The sequence below is a fragment of the Alligator sinensis genome, unplaced genomic scaffold (assembly GCF_000455745.1).
Source record: "Alligator sinensis unplaced genomic scaffold, ASM45574v1 scaffold409_1, whole genome shotgun sequence".
Classification (NCBI taxonomy): domain Eukaryota; kingdom Metazoa; phylum Chordata; order Crocodylia; family Alligatoridae; genus Alligator; species Alligator sinensis.
This window is the reverse complement of record NW_005842284.1, coordinates 380,067-399,992: the sequence shown is the minus strand read 5'-3', so window position 1 is coordinate 399,992 and position 19,926 is coordinate 380,067. Positions and strand designations below refer to the sequence as shown.

At 45.1% G+C, this 19,926-nt stretch overlaps 2 protein-coding genes across 2 annotated transcripts in view; one reads left to right on the top strand and one right to left on the bottom strand.

Moving 5' to 3' along the window:
- The window catches only part of SYN3 (synapsin III), a 364,275-nt gene that overhangs the window by 183,720 nt on the left and 160,629 nt on the right, over positions 1 to 19,926 (top strand). The gene's annotated exons all lie outside the window — the stretch shown is intronic.
- Positions 1 to 19,926, bottom strand: part of TIMP3 (TIMP metallopeptidase inhibitor 3) — a 57,218-nt gene that overhangs the window by 9,317 nt on the left and 27,975 nt on the right. Inside the window, exon 2 of the mRNA XM_006028020.3 lies at positions 5,822 to 5,904. Coding sequence (XP_006028082.1) covers positions 5,822 to 5,904 — 83 coding nt within the window. The remainder of the gene's footprint in view (positions 1 to 5,821; positions 5,905 to 19,926) is intronic.

Here is a 19,926-nt window from a genome sequence, read left to right as displayed (position 1 = left end):
CTCTTGAAGTGCGGCGCCCAAAACTGCACGCAGTATTCCAACTGCGGTCTGACCAGCGCCCGATAGAGGGGAAGTATCACCTCCTTGGTTCTGTTCGTCATGCATCTGCTGATGCACGATAAAATGCCATTGGCTTTTCTGATGGCTTTGTCACACTGCCGACTCATGTTCATCTTGGAGTCCAGTAGGACTCCAAGATCCCTTTCCGCTTCCGTTCCACCAAGCAGGTCATTCCCTAGGCAGTAGGTATGCTGGACATTTTTCCTCCCTATCTCATAGGGCTGCCAAGTGGATAAATACTAAGGCTGTGTGAAGCTTCGGTCCCTGTTTCAATTTGGTGGCCAAATCTCCGAGACGAATCAGAGAACCCTTTAATCTTTCCAAATCAAATCAGAACCCTCCAAATCAATTTGGAGAAATTCAGAGATAGAGACAACTTTAATTTTCTTATTCTACATACCTATAGGAAGCATGTGGCTTGTGAATGCTGCAATGGTGGGGCAGATGGAGCGTCCCACAGGAGCATGGGGGGCTCCCCAGCGTGCTCAACAGCAGACCCAGAAGTGGACCTACTTCTGGTCCACTTCCAGGTTTGCTGCCAAGCACTTCTGTTTGATGCTCCATGTGCCCCAGCATCGCAGCGATCACGAGCCACGCCTGGTACCTTGAACTATGTAGAAAACACTTTTAAAGCTGCGTCTGTCCAAATTGCTGATTCTCCGAATCAGCATTGAATCTTCAGATTCAGATTTGTCTGAATCAAATCAGGAACAGTGATCTTGAATCAATTAATCGAATCACTGTCCCTGATTCGGGCCGAATCTGAATCCAAATCAAATAGGACCCGCTTCGCACACCCCTAATAAGTACATCAATCATGAGATGCTAATGTAATGGGTGCCATATTAAGTATCTAGGATAGACAGCATAAGGTATAAGATCTTTGTAATAGATAGTGACTCCTTTATTTTTGTATAGCATCAAGCACATCAAGACTACTTAGGAGTTAACTAATGATAATGCCCTACTAGATGAGGCCCAGTTTCAACTTCTCAGTCTATTCCTTTGATCACTAAATTATCAGGAATTGAAAGTGTTGCCTAAGAAAGTATGCTTCCTCCTTAAGAGGAGTTCTGTATCACTCAGCAGTGACTTCTCTGGCTGATTCTGGTCACCATGCTGCTGAACATTAGAGAAATTCTCATCTGCCCTTCAGTGCATGGGAGCGCAAGCCTTTGAGAAGCTACAGAGAGGGAAAATCACCTGCAGAGGAGCCCTTCTAAAAGATAAAATATAAAACTACACCAAGTATTATTTTTGGTTGCAAAAAATATCCTGCAAGTGCCATTAGGATAGACAAAAGAAAACCAGTCATAAGCTGGCCTCTCTCCTCAGTGCTACTCTCAGAGTCCTCCTGTCGCCACAGAGGTATATTTTAGGAAACTTAATGACAGGGAGCAAAGTATTAACAAGCATTGCATGGCAGTGCCTGCTAGCACTGTTCCAGTTCCGGTTGTGTCAGCATTCCCATTAGCAATTCCCATGCTTGGGGATTAGGTTGAACTCTGCCACAGAAATACACGTGCAAATCATGTGGTTCTTTTTTCGTGATGAACTTAGTACTATGATGTCCTTTAATAGGATATTTTCCCCTATGAATTTTAACTGAGAGCAATCTAGATGCTTGTTCTTTCCCCTTGCGACTATCAGGTTTCATCCTTTTACCTTACTTAAAAGGTGAGCTGCAAGCTGAAGAAAGCCAATTTCCTTTAGGCAGCATGTGCTGAATGCTCCTATTTAGCCAGACTAAGAGGGGATTGAGTATGCATGCAGAGCGGCAAAATCCAATTTCTGCATTTCCTTTTCAATTCCCTGAAGTCAATCTGGACAGTTCCTAGAATGCAGTGTGATGTCACAACTTACAGTACTGGACCACAGAGTCTGGTCACATCAGGTCAGTGCAGATTTTCTGACAGCAGCCTTGTAATACTTTACTTTTCAAGAATTTTAGAATCCGAAAAAGAAAAAATAATAATGGCAAGATTTTTTTGGAATTGCACACCTCTGTACTGAAAAATCTGCCACTGCTGTGTCTGTGATCTGGTCATATGGTCCATCCCAGTCCCTAGGAAGTCTACCTGTAACATCCTGCGATGGACTTGGGGGCATCACAGAAAAATGGGAGCTGGCTAGAGTGAAGTTAGGGGACCAAAAAGGAAATGGCAAGACAGTTTATTACTACTTCATTTTTTTTTGCAAAAATGTTGTTGGTCTAATAAAAGAGATCACCTCGACACTGAGCCCTGATTGCTTATTACTACTTAATGTACTTAAGGACCCACTCGCCCTGCTTATCTGGGCCACTCAGCATATGTCAAAGTAAATGGTCTATTTTTTTATTTATAGGTGTAGGAGAATATAAAAGGGACTGGAACAAACTGACATGTTAACTTTATTATCAGTGCTACTGACATGTTACTGTGCAGAATCAAATGCATAGTTAGTTTTCTTTCCAGCAGAAGTACAGATGATCTTCAGTGGGGTGACACAGGGAAAGGTATACTGCATCAGCCCATATTCCCCCACAGCATACAAGTGAATACCCTCTTACAGTGAATACTTTCAGCACAGCAGAGAGACAGTGGTGTTTAAAATAAGATACTCAGGTTATCTGTTTATTGAAAGTTATGTCCTCAGGACATTCCAGTTAAGCTCAGCATTGTGATTGCTCTGTTTTCCTTCCTGTCCAAGGTCAGGCTAAAATGTATGATACATGTTTCACCTCCCACAGAACGGCACAGTGTGCCAACAGAAGCTCATTTGCCAACTTATGATCTGTTTAATTCACTGTTTTTGTTGGGCCCATGACTTCCTGTCAAAATATTTCTGATCAGTGCTTGCACAAGAAGGCAATTGTTCTCTTGTCATCTTGGCCTAGATAGGTATGGATCAGTACGTCTGCTCTAAAGTCCCCCACCCTTATAGCACAACCTAATGCAAACAGATCTGGACAAGTTCACACATACTGGCTTTCTTAATTTTTAAAGGTTTTCAGGTTACAGTAAGGTGACTTTTCACAATGGAGTATCTCTCAATTTGTTCACCCTGTCTGTTGTGGCACCTCCACATCTGTAAGCACATGTTCCTTTTCTAATTGACAGCAGAGGTGCTACTGAAGTCTATTATAGTCTATTTGGCGACCCAGATTCCAGTGAGGAAACTGTTTATTGCTGCCTGAGAGTACACCCCACTGACATCCATCTACTGACAATGGGGCAAACTCTGTTTTCCCTAGACAGGGAAAGTCCTATTTGACAATGCCATACAGACTCATGGAAATCTGTGCTTGTCTTGCAGTAGCCAGCTCCATCATTGCCAAACCAGGCCACCTTCCTCTATCTGATAGTGGAACAGACATCTCTATTGCCTAAGGTATTCTTCAGGTGCCATTATTTTACAAGATTAGTACTTCCCCAATTTCTGACTTGGGGAGCAAATGTGGGATCATAGAAGAGTAGGGCGGGAAGGGATCACATGACATCATCTAGTCCATTCCCCTGTTCAAAGTCCGATTGTCCCTGACTAAACCATCCCATTCTAGTGTCTAGGGATGGAGATACCAGAACCTCTATAACTTACTTGTTTCAATGCTCAACTACTCTCACAGTGAGAAAGTTCTTCCTAAACTCCAACCCAAATGTAAAAACATTCCTCTGCTGCAGCTTGAGGCCATTATTCCTAGCCTTGTCCCCTAGAGTCGCAGAGAAAAGTCTGTTTCTATCTTCTTTATAATCTCCCTTCAGGTACTTGAAAGGTGTTATCAAATCTCCAAGCAGTGTTCTCTTCTCCAGACTAAATGGTTCTGGTTCTTTCAGCCCTTCCTTATAAGTCATGTTTCCCAGGCCTCTAATAATTTTTGTCACTCTCCACTGGACTCTGCCCAGTCTGTCCATATCTTTTTTGAAGTATGGGGCCCAAAACTGGACACTGTGTTGTAGATGAGGACTCACCAGTGCTGAAGAGAATGAAATAATCACTTCCCTTGATCTGCAAGAGACGCACAGTTCTCCTGGAGATAAGTACTTGGAGGTTGTCACGAAACAAACAAACCACATTTGTTTCCTCACTCTCTAATGGTATTTTTGCATAACTCACTCAAGGCTCTTGGCAAGTAACCTCTGACCTTCAGGCATGCCAGATGTGGGACAAACAGTACTGTGTTGCCCTTGCCTATCGGTACTTGAGAAGACAGAAATTAGCTGTGTTATGTCTAATGGGGAAAGTTCATGTTCACTGACTGTTTCGTTCCAACAGCAGGTGCCGTCCGCCTGCTTGGAGAGGGAGCGTGCAATGGAGGTCTAAATTAGCAGGGGATACTTTACAGTAGGAGAATGAGAATAAGAATCAGATGTGACCTGAGGGAGATGGAGAAAGAATAACATATGAAAACTTGCAACAGGCAGGTGCTGAGCAGTGCTAGCCAAGACTGCAGCATGTTAGCTCAGCAGGCAGGTGGAAAAGCAGGACTGGAATAGCACAAGATGCTGCTAATGAGGATAAAGGACTGTTGGCCAAAGGTGGGGAGTGGCTGCCCCATGTATTCCTCCAGCCAGTGTTACAGGGCATTGTTCCCATTAATATGCACAATATTCATAATCAGACTTTTTATTTAAAAGCAGAGACAATTATAGAGGTTAAAAAAATATAGGAAGCTGGTACTTTATACCCTCTGAGGTGAAATGCAAAAATTCCACTCAAGGAGTTCCGCCAGGGCTGATTTTGGCAACGTATGTGTTTTTTTGCGATAGTTTATGAAACAGGCTTTATGTCTCCTCCTCGCAGCTTTGTTGCTTAGCTGTAAACTGCCTTATAAAGAGAGTTACTGTGATGAGGCAGGCAAGTGACTGTGTTTTTTTCCCTGAACCTTTAGTTTGTCTAATATGTTTCAGATTTCTGCAATCTATGCCAAGACTTTTTCATTCTCTCTCCTTTTTTTTTTTGCCCTCCTTCTTTTAAAGACATAAACCAGTCTTATGACTGGGATGCTGCAGCCAAGAAAAACACTTGGGCTGATTTTTAACATTACATAACAAGAGGTCAGTTCACACACACGCCCAAAGGCCCAAAGCAGCAGGCTACATGCAATCTGTATAGTGACTGTAAGACTCAAGAGGGAGTGACTGGACAACTCTAGGGACTGGTAACTTCGATGCACCTTTTTCATCTCTAAATCACCAGTTCAAAATTAACTTGATTGATAGCTGCAAACTACTTTGTCTTTCTGGGTGGCTGAACCATTTTGTGTGCTGGTTCTACTGAATGCGTACCCACATGGAAAATGCTATCATGCTAATTGGTGTCCTTGGTGTCAGCAAAGAGAACAAGGTAAAAACAAAACCTGAACAACCTCACCTTTGACAGAAAAACCTTCAAAAGGTAGGGCTGCAACTTAAAGATAGTGTTTATGAATCTATGAGTCTCCTAAGGAAACTTGTACTTACACAGTCTACACTGCATCTGTAGATGACATGTTTCCATAACTCAGGGTTGCCCATCTAGCATGTTTCACCAGCATAAAAGTTAAGATGAACCCAGATGTTCAGCATTACATGGTTAAGCATGCCCTAATGCCTTTCTTTGTCTCTGTGTGGGTATGACTCTATAAACTTCTGACTACCCTGTTTTCTCATTGATCACAATGGGAGACAAGGATGCTTAGCAACTAGCAGGACTGGACTTTAAAGCTGCATATGTTGGTGTTCTAGAAGTAATTGAAATGGTCTTGGTGTCTAAATCCAGCCTGAGGTGTCTGCACACATACCTTCATCTGCTTGACGGTGTATCGCATTGTTCCGAAAGGTCCATCTTTCATGAGCTTCTTCCCCACCACTTTGGCCCGGATGACTGTCATGAGAGAAGAAAAGCAAGATGTAATAAAAAGCATGCCCACTGGGAGACTAGAATTCCAGGCTCTCTGGTGGAAAAGCATTTAAGGCATCCTGCTATGACACTAGAAAACATGAGTTCAAAGCCTCACTCTGCTCTATGCTGAAGGCTGCCCCAAATCAACCCAACTTGTAAATTCATATCTGGCCATTCAGACAGGGGAGTCTAAAAGAGCTGGACATGATGCTCCCACATCACTCCATTTTGAGTTGTTTGCTACAGTAACTGAAGTACATTAAGCATACTGGCCTGATGAGCCACTAGGCTCAAGTGGACCTTGGACTTGAATCCAGACAAATTTAGCCTACACCCTGCATTTTAGTAAAGCCACATGGATATATAATTGTGTAAAATAAAAAGAAACCCCATACCCCAACACATCCGAATTTCAGATTGATTGTGTCCAGGGCACTGTTGTTTGTCCATCCATTGCATGTATCAAGATTAAGAAATTCAGTTTTGATTCATATGGTTCTCAATGGCCAATGTATGCCTTCTATTTCTTACAAATAAATAAATGAAATCTTCTTTTATAATGGAAGGATCCCCCTTATAATTGATCTGTACTCACTGAGCTAAAGTTAACCCTGGTGTCTATGCCACTGGCTGGGGAGAGAATCTACCAAGAAAGATTTCAACAGCACAACATAGCTATAACCATCCTTGCCAGCTGGTGGGAGACAATATTATCTGAAAAGTGTGCGCGCTTTCTGGGGAGGGGCATAATTAAGAAATATAATTTAGCACATCCCTTCAACAACCTCCACCCTCCACTGTGGGGCTTATATGAGCCCTGACTGCAAAAGGGAGTTCTCCTCCTGTACAGTGAATACCATTAGGATTCCATTACCATTAGGATCACTTGTAAACCTGGTGCAGTGATCAAATACTGACCTGTTAAAATTGTTTGGTGATGTTGGACTTTCATCAAGTAACCATAGATTCTGAAATGCTTGGGTCATTTGTAAGAAATCTGAAGTATACATATATGACAATATGGCCCCTCTGGGTCCAGAGTCTATAGCTGTGTAAAGTGTTTAATACCCGGTTTTCATTTTGCTCTCTTACAAAGAGAGTTGGGAAGCAAGCTGCCTGGAGATCCAGGATAAAGAAATAATGGTGGAGGTCTTTAGTGAGGTGAATCTACCCTGTACACAGGGCAAGTATGAGCTGAGGGCTACCGCTGTAAAGTAGAGGTGTAACAAAGCATCTGGGTGTCCAGGGTAGGGGGACATACAAGGGAGGTGGCAACTTCTGACTGCTACTATTCTATCAATGTAATTGGGCTGCTGTGGTAGCAGCTGCTATTTTTCGCACTGTCCCCCAAGTCGGCACTTAGGACAGCTGCCCTGGTCTCCCCACCCTAGTTACACTACTGCAGGAAGGTCCCATTTCAATCATCAAAACAGAGCTTAACTGGGACCTGAGTGGTGCAAAATCTTTACACTGGACCTAGTAGGATGTTCTTTCTGAATGCTTTAATTAGGGAGAGTGACACAAGGGCATTCAGCAAGTAACTTTGCTTTTCTAAGTGTATTTATGATATAAAAGTAGAAATGTACTCCACTCCTGGATCTCCCAACAAGTGTAAAGCCTTAGTATGATGCTCTTTGATTGTACAAATATTAGGAACCCTGTTGCAGACTTGAATCCATAGGATCCCAATGCAGTACATTTTTCATGTGTACTAATATTGACATTATTCTGGCTTCCCGTAAGTGTTCTGTCTCAACTGGAGTTACTGTTGTCTAAAACATCACAGAACAATGCCACTATAAGTCCCCATAGTGATGGAGAGCAACACCAAGGTCCTGAAATCAGTTCTGTGGGTCTTTAAGTTGGTTCACAGTTACCTATACTGAAATGTCCTCCAGCTCTTCAATACATTTGGCAAATAACTCCCATTGCATCTCCCCTGTCTTTTTATTTTCCTTTTGGAAAAGGTTTACAGGTCACCCTCAGTTCTCAGCAAGAGAGCAAAGATTAGACAGAAAGAGAGGCTAGCTGGTATTACTCAGCTAAAGCTTGCTCCTCCCCAACATATTATCCAAGCAACAGAAGTGGTTTAGTCTTTACTACAGCAGCACAAAATGAGATTGGAAAGGCTCAATCCTAGGAAATAGAAAGAATACAACTTTGTCTCCTCAACTCCGCCCCCACCCAAAAACCTCAAACCCCAACTCTTATCACAATCAATAATGCAATGATTTTCAAACAGGGTGCTGGGCGATCCTTTTAAGGGTGCCATGGGGAGCTGTGCAATATTAGCACTGTTAGGTATGCAAACAGCTACACAAGATTCACAAGATAAACCTAGAGATTTCAAATAGGAATCCATGGCGTCCAAAGCAGTCTGACTGGTTGTGGTTTCTCTGAGTTCTTTGCAACAGCAGAATTGCTCTATTCATTTTCCATAGACAAAACACAAGTGAAAGCTAAGAGCTGGCTGAAGGGATCCCTGAGTCTAATGAGGAGTGTCTTGATTATAAAAAAATGTTGAGAACCACTGCAATAATCATTTTAGCATTAAGACAAGTCCAGCTAAAGCCTATGGAAAAGTTTTCATTTTCAGTACAATAAGCCTTCCTTTATAGACAGCCATTTAAAGTGCTTCAGCTATACTTAAATAATCCCAAGAACACAACATTTTCACAAAGGGAGTGAAGATTTTGACATGTTTTCTTAAATAGTTTCCTTTTTTGGACATTCTACAGTGTCTGAGGAAGAGACACCGGACCAGCTCTACAGCTGGTGTGCATCAACATAAGTCCTTTGAAGACAATGAAGCTACACTGATTTACACCAGCCAAAAAGCTGGCCCGATGTTCTCAGGTTTCTGATATGCCGGTAGCCAAAACCAGCCTCATAAATACTGCATTTCTCTTGACCTTGCTAAAGGTCTGGTATTGACTCATTGGACTGGGAGAGGGGTTACTCCCTTCAGAGAAATTCAACACACCCTTTTATCTATATTCCATTCAATGTGTGGATTCCACACATGTTTTTTTTAAACAAAAACTGAAATTGTTATTTTGCTAAGAGGCACAATCCCCTTGACCAAGTTGGGGATTTAAAGGCACAATCATGGTGGGTGGAAGAATGTTAATGGAATTTTGAAATGTAAGCTGTTTTATGACAAATCTTAACAGCTTCCAGGTCTATTAAGTTATGAAGAGACATGCCTCTGAAGTCTGAGTGGGAATGCTACATCTTTCCCCACTGAAGCAATCTCTGACTCAGACTGTGCTAGTTATAACCCATTCTCAGTGAAAAAAGAAAAGAAAAAAAAGAAGATTCTTGCCAACTGAAATATGCTGTGATTTCCAGCACAGGCACTAGAAATGTTTGCTCTGATTTTAAGCCCTATACACGCCCCCCAGAGGTTTGAACGACACTTCATGGGGTTGACAGTCAATGCAGAATTTAGGCATGAGTTTGAAAGAGCTTCTCTGTGCAACACGTGTTGCACTTTACGCCTGACAGCGTAAAGTCAGGCATGGCCTGGCATTTAGAAAGTTTTTGTGTCTCAAGTGGTGTCAAGACTGTTCTCCAGTATCAGAAACAGGCTGGAAGTAGAGGGGGAAAAGGTCAATTTAACTGAAAGACAAACACAAATAATCTTTCACTGTGTCGCACCAAGAAAGACTTGAGAACTTCTCTCTCTCTTCTGTTTCAAGGACCTTTTTGTTAACATCAGCATGAGAGCCAGACACTCGTCAAGCAAGATATGGCTATGGAGGTACCAGCAGTGCTGAATAAAAGTGCCAGGGACAAACCCTGTCTGTTAAGTTTGGAGATTAGGTTTTATTGATGCATCTTTTTTGCAAACATTTGTTTGCTTTCTTGTGATCTTGTTATTTCTTGCATTACACTTGTAATGCTACAATAAGATGGACTCATAGGGGAAAAAATTGTATTATTTGAAATCATTCAGTAGTTATAGATCAGATTTAGATATGACCCCCTCCCACCCTGCTTTGGTAAGTATTACAAATTTGGTGAAAAATGCCCTTGAGCAGGGATTGGCAACCTACAGCCTGTGGGCCATAACCAGCCTGTGAAGGGGAGAGGGCATCCCCAGGGTCCTATCACCTGACTTATTCTGTCTGTTCCCTCCATAACATCTGTTGATGGCTCTGCTCTCCCTGCTCGGTTCCTAGGATACCACCAAATGTAACTCTTTCCATTGTTCTTCGCCACTAGAATCAGTGGCAAGGGTAAGCACAGGTGGCTTGGGTACTCTCGGGGGAGAAGATCATCAGCCTGCAGCAGGGTTCAGAGTTGCAAGTGGTGGCCCACAGCAGCAAAGGGTTGCCAACCTCTGCCCCTGAGAATGCTGAATATTGTTAGTTAGGTTGTTTGCTAATTCCATCCATTTTTTTCTGTGAACCCTCAAAAAATCAGAGTACACCAAAAGTTTTCATTAGAATAAACACAGTTTCAGCCGGGCAGAAAGAATTTCACCTAACATCACAGATAGTATTTGTGTCCAGTAATGGGAATGAACAAGAGAGGGCCAGGTCAGGTTCTGCTGGGTATTAAGGTATTGTGGGTAAGGACAAGAAATTAATGTTTTCCAAAGAAGACTGAAATAGTTACTGAGGAGACCTTGAAAACAAGGGAAAGATATGCTGTGTCAGAGGGGGAAGATCGAAAGCTGTGATTCCAAGCTGATAACATGTTTAAATGTAAAGATGACAGACAAATTCTTAGGTTCTGACAAAATAAGTGAACATCATTTTTCTTCACATACTTGCCTGTCCCCTTGGCCGTGGCTTAACAAAAAAGCATTTAGAGCAGCATGAAGATTTCATAACATGCTGGCTTTGTTTTTTATAGCAGTCAACACATTTACCAATGAACTAGAGAATTCAGAGCTTGGATCTTTACAAGCCAATGAAAAAAGGGCCTATTTTCAACTAATGCCACAGTTGTGAGCAGGCAGAGTGGTCTGCTAACTAAACGGTCTTTCGTGCCTCCTTTCCATTGTTCTTAAGGTGGTTATTCCCCAGGATGGTCAGACAGCAACAGTGTCACTGCAACCCCAGAGCTCCCCTGTCAGAGCTACCAATTCAGCCCTCCAGTAAATGGGTCAAGTCATCCTTACTCCAAAGGAGCCAGCCTCCTTCTGTCACCCAAGCAGCAAATCTTATATAGTTTCCTGCCCTTCTGCTGGAGAACCTGATCAGCCTGCGAACTCCAAGTCAGTCTAATTCTCCTCCCCAAGCACACACAAGGGGAAAACAAGCCTGTTTGCCAGGAAACAGATGCTGCTCTAATTTAAGTCTATCCATATGTCCTGGAGGCTAAAATCCTGCCCCCAGGGTCAGACTGGTAACTGCAAGATAGGCAGGATGAGGGGGAATGCTCCTGGATGTGAATGGAGCTGTTCTGCAGTTGCTCCGTCAGCCTTACAGTTACATCAGTGTGTATCCCCTGAAGCTAGCCAGCCCATACACCCTCCTGTGTAAGAGCATGCAATGAGTCCTCCCAGAATTCAGGCTCCTAGTGGTGGTGGAGTTTGTGTCTTCTATTCAGCCTCATGAAAGAGAAATCCTTTCCTTCCCCTCTCATGTTGCAATCCACCAAATGTCTTGCAAGGCACCCCTTCACACCTGGGCAGAGGATACAGAACATGCCACAGAGTGGAAAACTTAAAAATGAAACATATGATGTCTATTTTCCCAATGCGTGTTTGAAGGTGTTTTCTCCTGTAGAACCCAAACTCTGCAGTATTTCTGTGGCAAACTTAGTCTGAATTACCTAAGGAAGCACATTTACTCGTGGAGACTCCTATTTTATCAACACGGTGCACACTAACCAGCAAAAGGTGCCATGAACATTCCCCCAAGTTCTCTCCTCCTCCCTGGAGTCCTGTTACAGCCCTGCTATTACTGATGGGAAACTTTATCCCACACAAGTGGTCACCAAAATAGCTGCATATTTTTAAACCACAGTTCCTTTGAAGTGGTGCCTATAAAAATACTCTGAGATGAATGTTTCTCAGTACTTTGGGGTTTCAGGTTGGGTCACTTTGTGGGATCGGAGCGGTTGGCAAGGTCTCACGAGCAATTCATAATTATTTATGTAAAGCTAAATTAGATGGGGCTATAAATCTTCAATAAGATAAGCAGAACAGCCACGCCACGGCTTAAAAAGAACGCAGTGGGCCAATGCTCAAAAAATGTGATGTTAATTTAAAAAAAAAACAATGAACGAAGAGTATTCAGGGAGAGAACCATTTAGTTGTGCTTCTGAATGAATGGTTTAAAATCAGGGTCAGCGATGTGCTGGATTTGACCCTCCAGACCCTTTGGATCCAGCTCATGGAGCCATGGCTTCAATGGCATTTGGTGTCAGGGGTCTCTCCCTGTGCCCTGCCACAGTCAGCTGTCTGGGCCTCCAACGGAGGGGGAGTTCTGCCCCTGCCATGCTGCAGCCAGGCAGCGCAGGCTCCAGCAGAGCCGGGGCTGTCTCCATTCCCTGCTGCAGCTGAGCTGTGGGGAGAAGCAGCAATGACAGCTTGGAGCCTAATGTCTGCCTGCTTCTCATCCAACTTGAGTAATTCCAAACACTGCTCCTCCCCCACTGGAAAATGTGGCCGAACCCCTGGTTTAAAACACCCCTGCTGTCTCCTAGGACTGTGGAGTTGCCTACATTGTGAATGCCAAAAATATACCAGAGTTTACTTATCTTTGTCCTTTGGGGGTTTTTTTATTTGGGTAAATTTAGCACTTGGGAAAGCACAGAGCTGATAGCACTGGCTAGCCATGTGCCTAGTGGCCTGCAAGTATCTCCATCACAGCTCATTATTTATATTTTATTAGCATCTGCAATGTGGTAGGCACTGTGCACAGTTTCTGGCCAAAGGAAGTGACCAAAACTTTCCCTTGACTTGAATGGACACTGGATCCTAAGTAGGATCCAGGCAAGCAAAATCGGAAAGATGTAGAAAGGCTCCAAATACTCTTTCTTCTCTTCGATTAAATAAGTATGAATCAACTCTAGTCAGGTGTTATTTGACTTATAAATTGGCCATTTTCTAGAGCCAGTGGGATGGGAACCAGAAAACACAAGTCCTGCAAATCAGACTGGATCAGTGAACATCCCCTTCTTAAAGAGCACTGTGCAAGAACAGGAGAAAACTTGCATGGCAGAAGTGGCCAAGGGTGAGATTAAGGCTAACATCATTTGCAGAGCTGGGGAGGCAGTATGATATAGTAGGTCTGTCATATACATATAAGCACCAGCTAGCCTGCACAAATACAGCAGCTCTTGTTCCCATTTGAAAAACAAAAAGCCACTATTGCTGCAGTTCAAGTGGAATTTCCATTTGTGGGTAGTAATATTAAAGCCTGGATCTTTTCTTTACAGACCTGCCACTAGATGATGACATTATCACAAATCTGTCATTACATTAGTCAGAGGGAAGTGGTATGCATACAAAAGTAACCAGCATTTTAAATGCTCCATTACTGTTGATCTGCAGAACTCATTGCCCCCTGGGTTGCTGACATCTGAAGAACTCTTCTAGTTGTCAGAAACAAAAAGAGATTTTAAAGATAGACAAACACCCCGTAAGGACTGACATTAACCCAAACCCACTTCGTTTCCAACCCAAAAGCTGACAAAGATAGCAAACAGCAGGCTTTGCATTTGGGTATCAAGGAGTCCATTTATGAGTGTGTGATTTGGGAATTCTTAAGCAGGAGGTTCTGGTGAAGGCGCGTGCTCTGAGAAGCTGAGACTTGCTAGCTGAGTGATTGCTGCCTGTGCCTGACAAAAGCCCTAACAAGGGACCTGAGCCAGTCCAAATCCAGCAGAGTATAAAAGGAGTAACCAGGGAGTGAGCGAACAGGGGCAGCAAACAGGGCAAGTAGTTTGCAGGCAGTTCACTGGTCAGTTCACAAGTCAGTTTTCCCCCCCATCCTTTGAGGAGGAAACCTTTCAGCTTGGTATGAGGGAAGCAGGGGAAAAGGGACCTCTTCAGGGGGACAAGGATCAGTAAGCAGGTCAGCTTCCAGGCAGATTTGCTAGGGAAGGTGTTCTTGCAAGAAGGGCAGTAAGAGAGAGGAGACAGATTAAGAGATACAGAGAAATGGCTGGAGGACGTCGCAATGCTAAAACCACTGCCATTGCCTCTGCTTGCACCTGTGAGGTTTCTGTCCAGACAGGACCGCTCACCATTGAAGCCAGGTCCAGGTTTGGCACTATGGGGGCTGCAGCTTGCAGGTTCTCTCCAGTGACAGCCAGGTGGGGGAGTGCCTACACTGTGAGCGGTGCTTCCTGATGGTGTCTCTCAGAGAGCAGGCAAGAGAGCTACAGGAGGAGGTGGTGAGGCTCTGAAGCATCCTCCGCCCTGAGTTCATCGATTCAATGCTGGAGATCTCTGGGACTGAGGAGGAAGCACTTGCAGAGGCAGCACTAGAGAAGGGAGAGGACATGGACTCCTAGGAAGGTGGAAGCTGGAAGTTTGTGACCTCTGACAGCAAACAGAAATCTTCATCTCCGCCTGCAGCAATTCATCTGGAGAACAGATATGGAGCCCTAGCAACAGAGGGGGAAGAGCACATTCCATTGGTGGAGGAGGACAGGACAGGCCTCCCCAAGGTGGGAAGGATTTAGACCACCACCACAGATGATGATGGTTGGAGGCTCCCTTCTGCGGAGGACAGAGGCGTCCATCTGCTGGCCTGAGCTGTTGCCCCGGGAAGTCTGCTGCTTGCCTGGGGCCTGGATCCAAGATGTCACAGATGGATTACTGAGACTCATCTGGCCCTCTGACTACTACCTTGTGCTGCTCATCCATGTGGGAACCAATGATACTTCCAGGGGAGATCATGAGCAGATCAAAAGTGACTACAGGACTCTGGGTGCAAGGGTGAAGGGGACGGGGTCTCAGGTGGGGCTCCTTGATCCTTCCAGTCAAGGAAAAGGGCCCAGGCAGGAGTGGGCGCATCCTGCATAGCTGTGCAGGTGGTGTCACCAGCAGGGCTTAGGCTTCTTTGACCATGGGATGATGTTCCAAGAAGAAGGATTGCTAGGAAGAGATGAGATCCACCCGAAAAAGAGAGGGAAGAGCATCTTCACAGACAGGCTTGCTAACCTAATGAGGAGGGCTTTAAACTAGGTTCGCTGGGGGGATGGAGACAAAAGCCCTGAAGTAAGTGGGGAAGTGGGTGACCTGGAGGAAGAGCAAACAGGAGTGGGCAACAGGGAAGGTGTTCTCATTCTTCCTGAGAAATCAGGGCAATCAGCTAGTTACCTCAGGTGTCTGTACACGAATGCACGGAGCCTGGGAAATGAGCAGAAAGAATTGGAAGTCCTCGCAGTCACGGCACTGTGATGTAAGTGGAATAACAGAGACTTGGTGGGAGCTCACATGACTGTCGCAGTGCATCCATGAGCACTGTCATGGCTACATATAACCTGTTCAGGAAGGACAGCCGGAAGGGAAGAGGAGGAGGAGTTGCACTATATGTAAAAGAGCCCTATGATTGCTCAGAGCTCCAGTATGAAGCTGGAGCTAGGCCTGTTGAGAGTCTCTGGGTTAGTCAGAGGGGAGAACAAGGGTGATGTCATGGTGGGGGTCTGCTATAGACCACCAGACCAGGAGTAAGTGGTGGAAAGCAACACGCTTTCTTCAAACAGCAAGCTAAAATTTCCCAATCACAGGCCGTGGTTCTCATGGAGGATTTCAATCACCCTGACATCTCCTGGGAGGGCAATACAGCAGTGCACAGGCAATCCAGGAAGTTTTTGGAGAGCACTGGGGACAACTGTCTGGTGCAATTGCTGGAGCAGCCAACTAGGGGACATGCTCTTCTTGCCCTGCTGCTCACAAACAGGGAAGAATTGGTGGGGAATGTAATAGTAGATAGTAACTTGGGCAGCAGTGACCACAGGATGATTGAGTTCAGGATCCTGAGGAAAAGAAGGAAGGAGAGTAGGACCCTGGACTTCAGAAAAGCAGACTTTGACTTGTTCAGGGAACTCATGGACAGGATCCCCTGGGAAGCTAGTCTGAGGGGAAGAGGCATCCAGGAAAGCCAGGTGTACTTTAAAGAAGCCTTACTGAGAGTGCAGGAACAAACCATCCCAATGTGTAAGAAGACTAGCAAGCATGGCAGAAGACTAGCTTGGCTTAGCAGGGAACTCTTTAGTAAGCTAAATCATAAAAAGGAAGCTTATAAGTGGAAACTTGGACAAACAACTAGGGAGGAGTATAAGAGTATTGCTTGGGCATACAGGGATGAAGTCAGGAAGGCCAAAACGCAAATGGAGTTGAAGCTAGCAAGAGACATGAAGGTATAATAAGAAGGGTTTCTACAAGTGTGTCAGTAACAAGAGGAAGATCAGGGAAAGTATGGGTCCTTTACTGAATGGAGGAGGCAACCTAGTGACAGAGGATGCAGCTGAAGTGCTCAATGCCCTTTTCACCTCAGTCTTCACAGGCAAGGTCAGCTCCTAGACTACTGCACCTGGCAGCACAGTTTGGGGAGAAGGTGAGCAGCCAACTGTGATGAAAAAACAGATTAGAGACTGTTTAGAAAACCAGGACATGGGGCCAGACAGGATGCACCCGAGGGTGCTGATAGTTGGCTGATATGATTGTGGAGCCATTAGCCATCATCTTAGAAAACTCATGGCAATTGGGAGAGGTCCCAGACGATTAAAAAAGGGCAAGTATACTGGCCATATTTAAGAAAGGAAAGAAGGAGGATCCAGGGAACTACAGACCGGTCAACCTCAGCTCAATCACTGGAAAAATAATGGAGTGTATCCTCAAGGAACCCATTTGTAAGCACTTGAAGGAGAAGAAGGTGATTAGGAACCATCAGCATAGATTCACCAAGGGCAAGTCATGCCTGACCAACCTTGCGTGCCTTCTATGATAAGATGACTGACCCTGTGGATGCAGGGAGACCAGTGGATGCGGTATACCTTGATTTTCACAAGGCTTTTGCTGTGGTCTCCCACAACATTCATGCAGGCAAGCTAAGGAAGTATGTGTTGGATGAATGGATAGAAAATTGGCTGTATCATCAGGCTTAGAGGGTAGTAGTCAATGGCTCGATGTCTAGTTGGCAGCTAGTATCAAGAGGAGTGCCCCAGGGGTGGGTCCTGGGGCCGGTTTTGTTCAATATCTTCATCAACAACCTGGAAGATAGCATATAGTGCACCCTCAGCAAGTTTGCAGATTACACCAAGCTGAGGGAGCAGTAGATATGCTAGAGGGTAGGAGTAGGATTCAGAAAGACCTAGACAAATTGGAGGATTGGGCCAAAAGAAATCTCATGAAGTTCAACAAGGACAAGTGCAAAGTCCTGCACTTAGGACAGAACAATCCCATGCACTGGTACAAGCTGGGGGCTGACTGGCTGGGCAGCAGCTCTGCAGAAAGAGACCTGTGGGTTACAGCAAACAGTAAGCTGAATAAGTGTCAACAGTGTGCCCTTGATGCCAAGAAGGCTAACACCATGCTTGGCTGCATTGGTAGGACTGCATTGCTAGCAGGTCAAGGGAAGTTATTATTCCCCTCTATTCAGCACTGGTGAGGCCACATCTGGAGTACTGTGTCCAGTTTTGGGCCCTGCACTACAGAAAGGATGTGGACAAATTGGAGAGAGTCCAGCAAAGGGCAATGAAAATGGTTAGGGGGCTGGGGCACATGACTTATAAAGAGAGGCTGAGGGAACTGGGCTTATTTTGTCTAGAGAAGAGAAAACTGAGAGGGTGTTTAATAGCAGCCTTCAACTACCTTAAGGATAGGTCCAAAAAGGATGGAGCTAGACTGTTCTCAGTTGCAGCAGGGAAGTTTAGGTTAGAAATTAGGAAGAACTTTCTCACTAGAAGGGTAGTGAAGCAGTGGAACAGATTATCTGGAGAGGTTGTGGACTCTCCATCCTTGAAGGTTTTTAAGACCTGGCTATACAAAGCCTTGGCTGGGATGATCTAGTTGAGGATGGTCCTGCTTTGAGTAGGGAGTTGGATTAGATGACCTCTTGAGGTCCCTTCCAACCCTCATTTTCTATGATTCTATGGTTCTCTGAAGGGAAACTCTTTCTGCTTCTAAAGAACTGAGAATGCAGGGTAATTTATAGGTAGAGAGAGGAAAGAAATAAATCCTATTCCCAGTCTCTGTAATATAGAAAGTGCAAAAAAACACCCTGCTGAGCAATCAGTCCTGTGAGAGAAAAACGGAGGCTAGCAGGGAGCTGCCACTTGGGAGTGTCATTTAAAGCAAAGGGAGAAGAGAAGTCTGAACTCAAGCCAGGGAATAGGGAGTTAAATCTATGAGAGGATGCAGTTACCCACATGTATGTTCTGGGCATGGATGTAGCTTAGTATGGTAATAGGGGATGAATATATATGATGTCTTTCACCCACAAAGGCAGTGAAAGCAAAGGACGTGGGAGCAGCAATGTGACCAGGACAGAACTGTGGCCAGGCAAAACCTTATTTGCCTCCAAGAGAACAATAGCCTTCAAGGAGCATCCTAAATACTGGTCTTGTGGAACCCCAAGGATCAAAACTGCCTTTTAACTCAGCCTATGGGCCACAAATAGGGACTGTGTTCACCTGTTGCTGTAATTAACTAAGGCTTTGTATGGAAGGGATTTGCAGCCTTCCCTTTCAGCTTGCTCTCATGAAATCATCTTTCTGTTCACATGTGTGTGGGAGGGTTCACTGAGAACCCACCACTTGGTTCATCCTGCAATACCAAAGCACTTGTCTACACCTCTAGCCTGTAACCTAGTACCTTGCAAGATCTGGCACACTACGGCACTGCCAGGACCCCCCAAGCAGGAGCCATTTACACAGCTTTCTGTCACTAGGCAGACGCTGACAATCCTTCTCGGCTGCTCTGTCCTTAGAACAGACTCCCTCTGTGTGTCTCCCTCTCCCCATCTCATGAGCTGCATTCCTTTCCCCACCCCTCGGGCTGATCTGTTAGTAATTACACCAACATTGTTGGCTTCTTTAGTCATAGAAGACCAGAACTGTGAGCCAATTGTGACCCTCTGGCAAGGCTCTCTTGCTTAGTTTTTTGCAGTCTCTTGAGAGACTTCCTTAAAATTGCCTCTTTTGCTATGTGGTTATGAGACAGGCAAGTGTGTGATGGGTGCTTCCCTTGGACAAGAGGCAAGAAGCAGTCATGCACCCACCCACCCCACTATCTCCACAGCAAAGCAGAATTCAGAGTTAAATATAGTGAACACTCAGCAAGAGAAGGGAAAAGCCTCTTGGTTCTTTTGCTGGAAGCTGTCTGCATCAGTAAAAATCACCTGCTCCAAAGAACCACACACCATGTGAATTAAAATGAGAGGATTCTTCACAGCTTTGTATGTTGGGAGGGTTTGCACAGGAGGAGGGAGATCGGAGAAGAATCTCTTCTTACAACACCAAATCCTTTCCAGCCAAATCCACCACAGTGCATCAGTCAAGCCATTCTCTTTGGAATTAGCCTCTGCTAGCCAAGCTGCACCTGAGTACCATAAGATAGCCCCTTGAAGGGGCAAAAGAGGCTGTGAGGCTAACGATGCTAACCCACCAACCTAACAACCCTGTGCTCTCTGCTCCTGCGGGCCTAGGGAACTAGAGGCCCAAAACTTGTTCTCTTGTCCCTCTGACGCTGTGCGCAAGCTGCCGGAAGCAGTGTTTAGCACAGGGGTGGGAAAAATAGCAGATTCGGCTGGCAGCAGCACTGACAGGGCACATGGCTGGGCAGGGAGCTGCTCCAAGGCCGGGCTGGGATCTTGCAGCTTTGAGTGTGATCAGGAGCCGGGGCAGAGTTGCAATCCACTGCCTGCATGTCCCTGCCAGGGGTGTGCGGGCAGCAGATCACAGCTCTACCCCAGCTCCAGACTACGCTGTCACCGCCACAGGATCCCAGCCCCAGAGCAGTTCCCTGGCCTGCAACATGCCCTGCCAGCACTGCGGGGCCAGCCTCCATGGAAACCCTGGCAGCCATGTCAC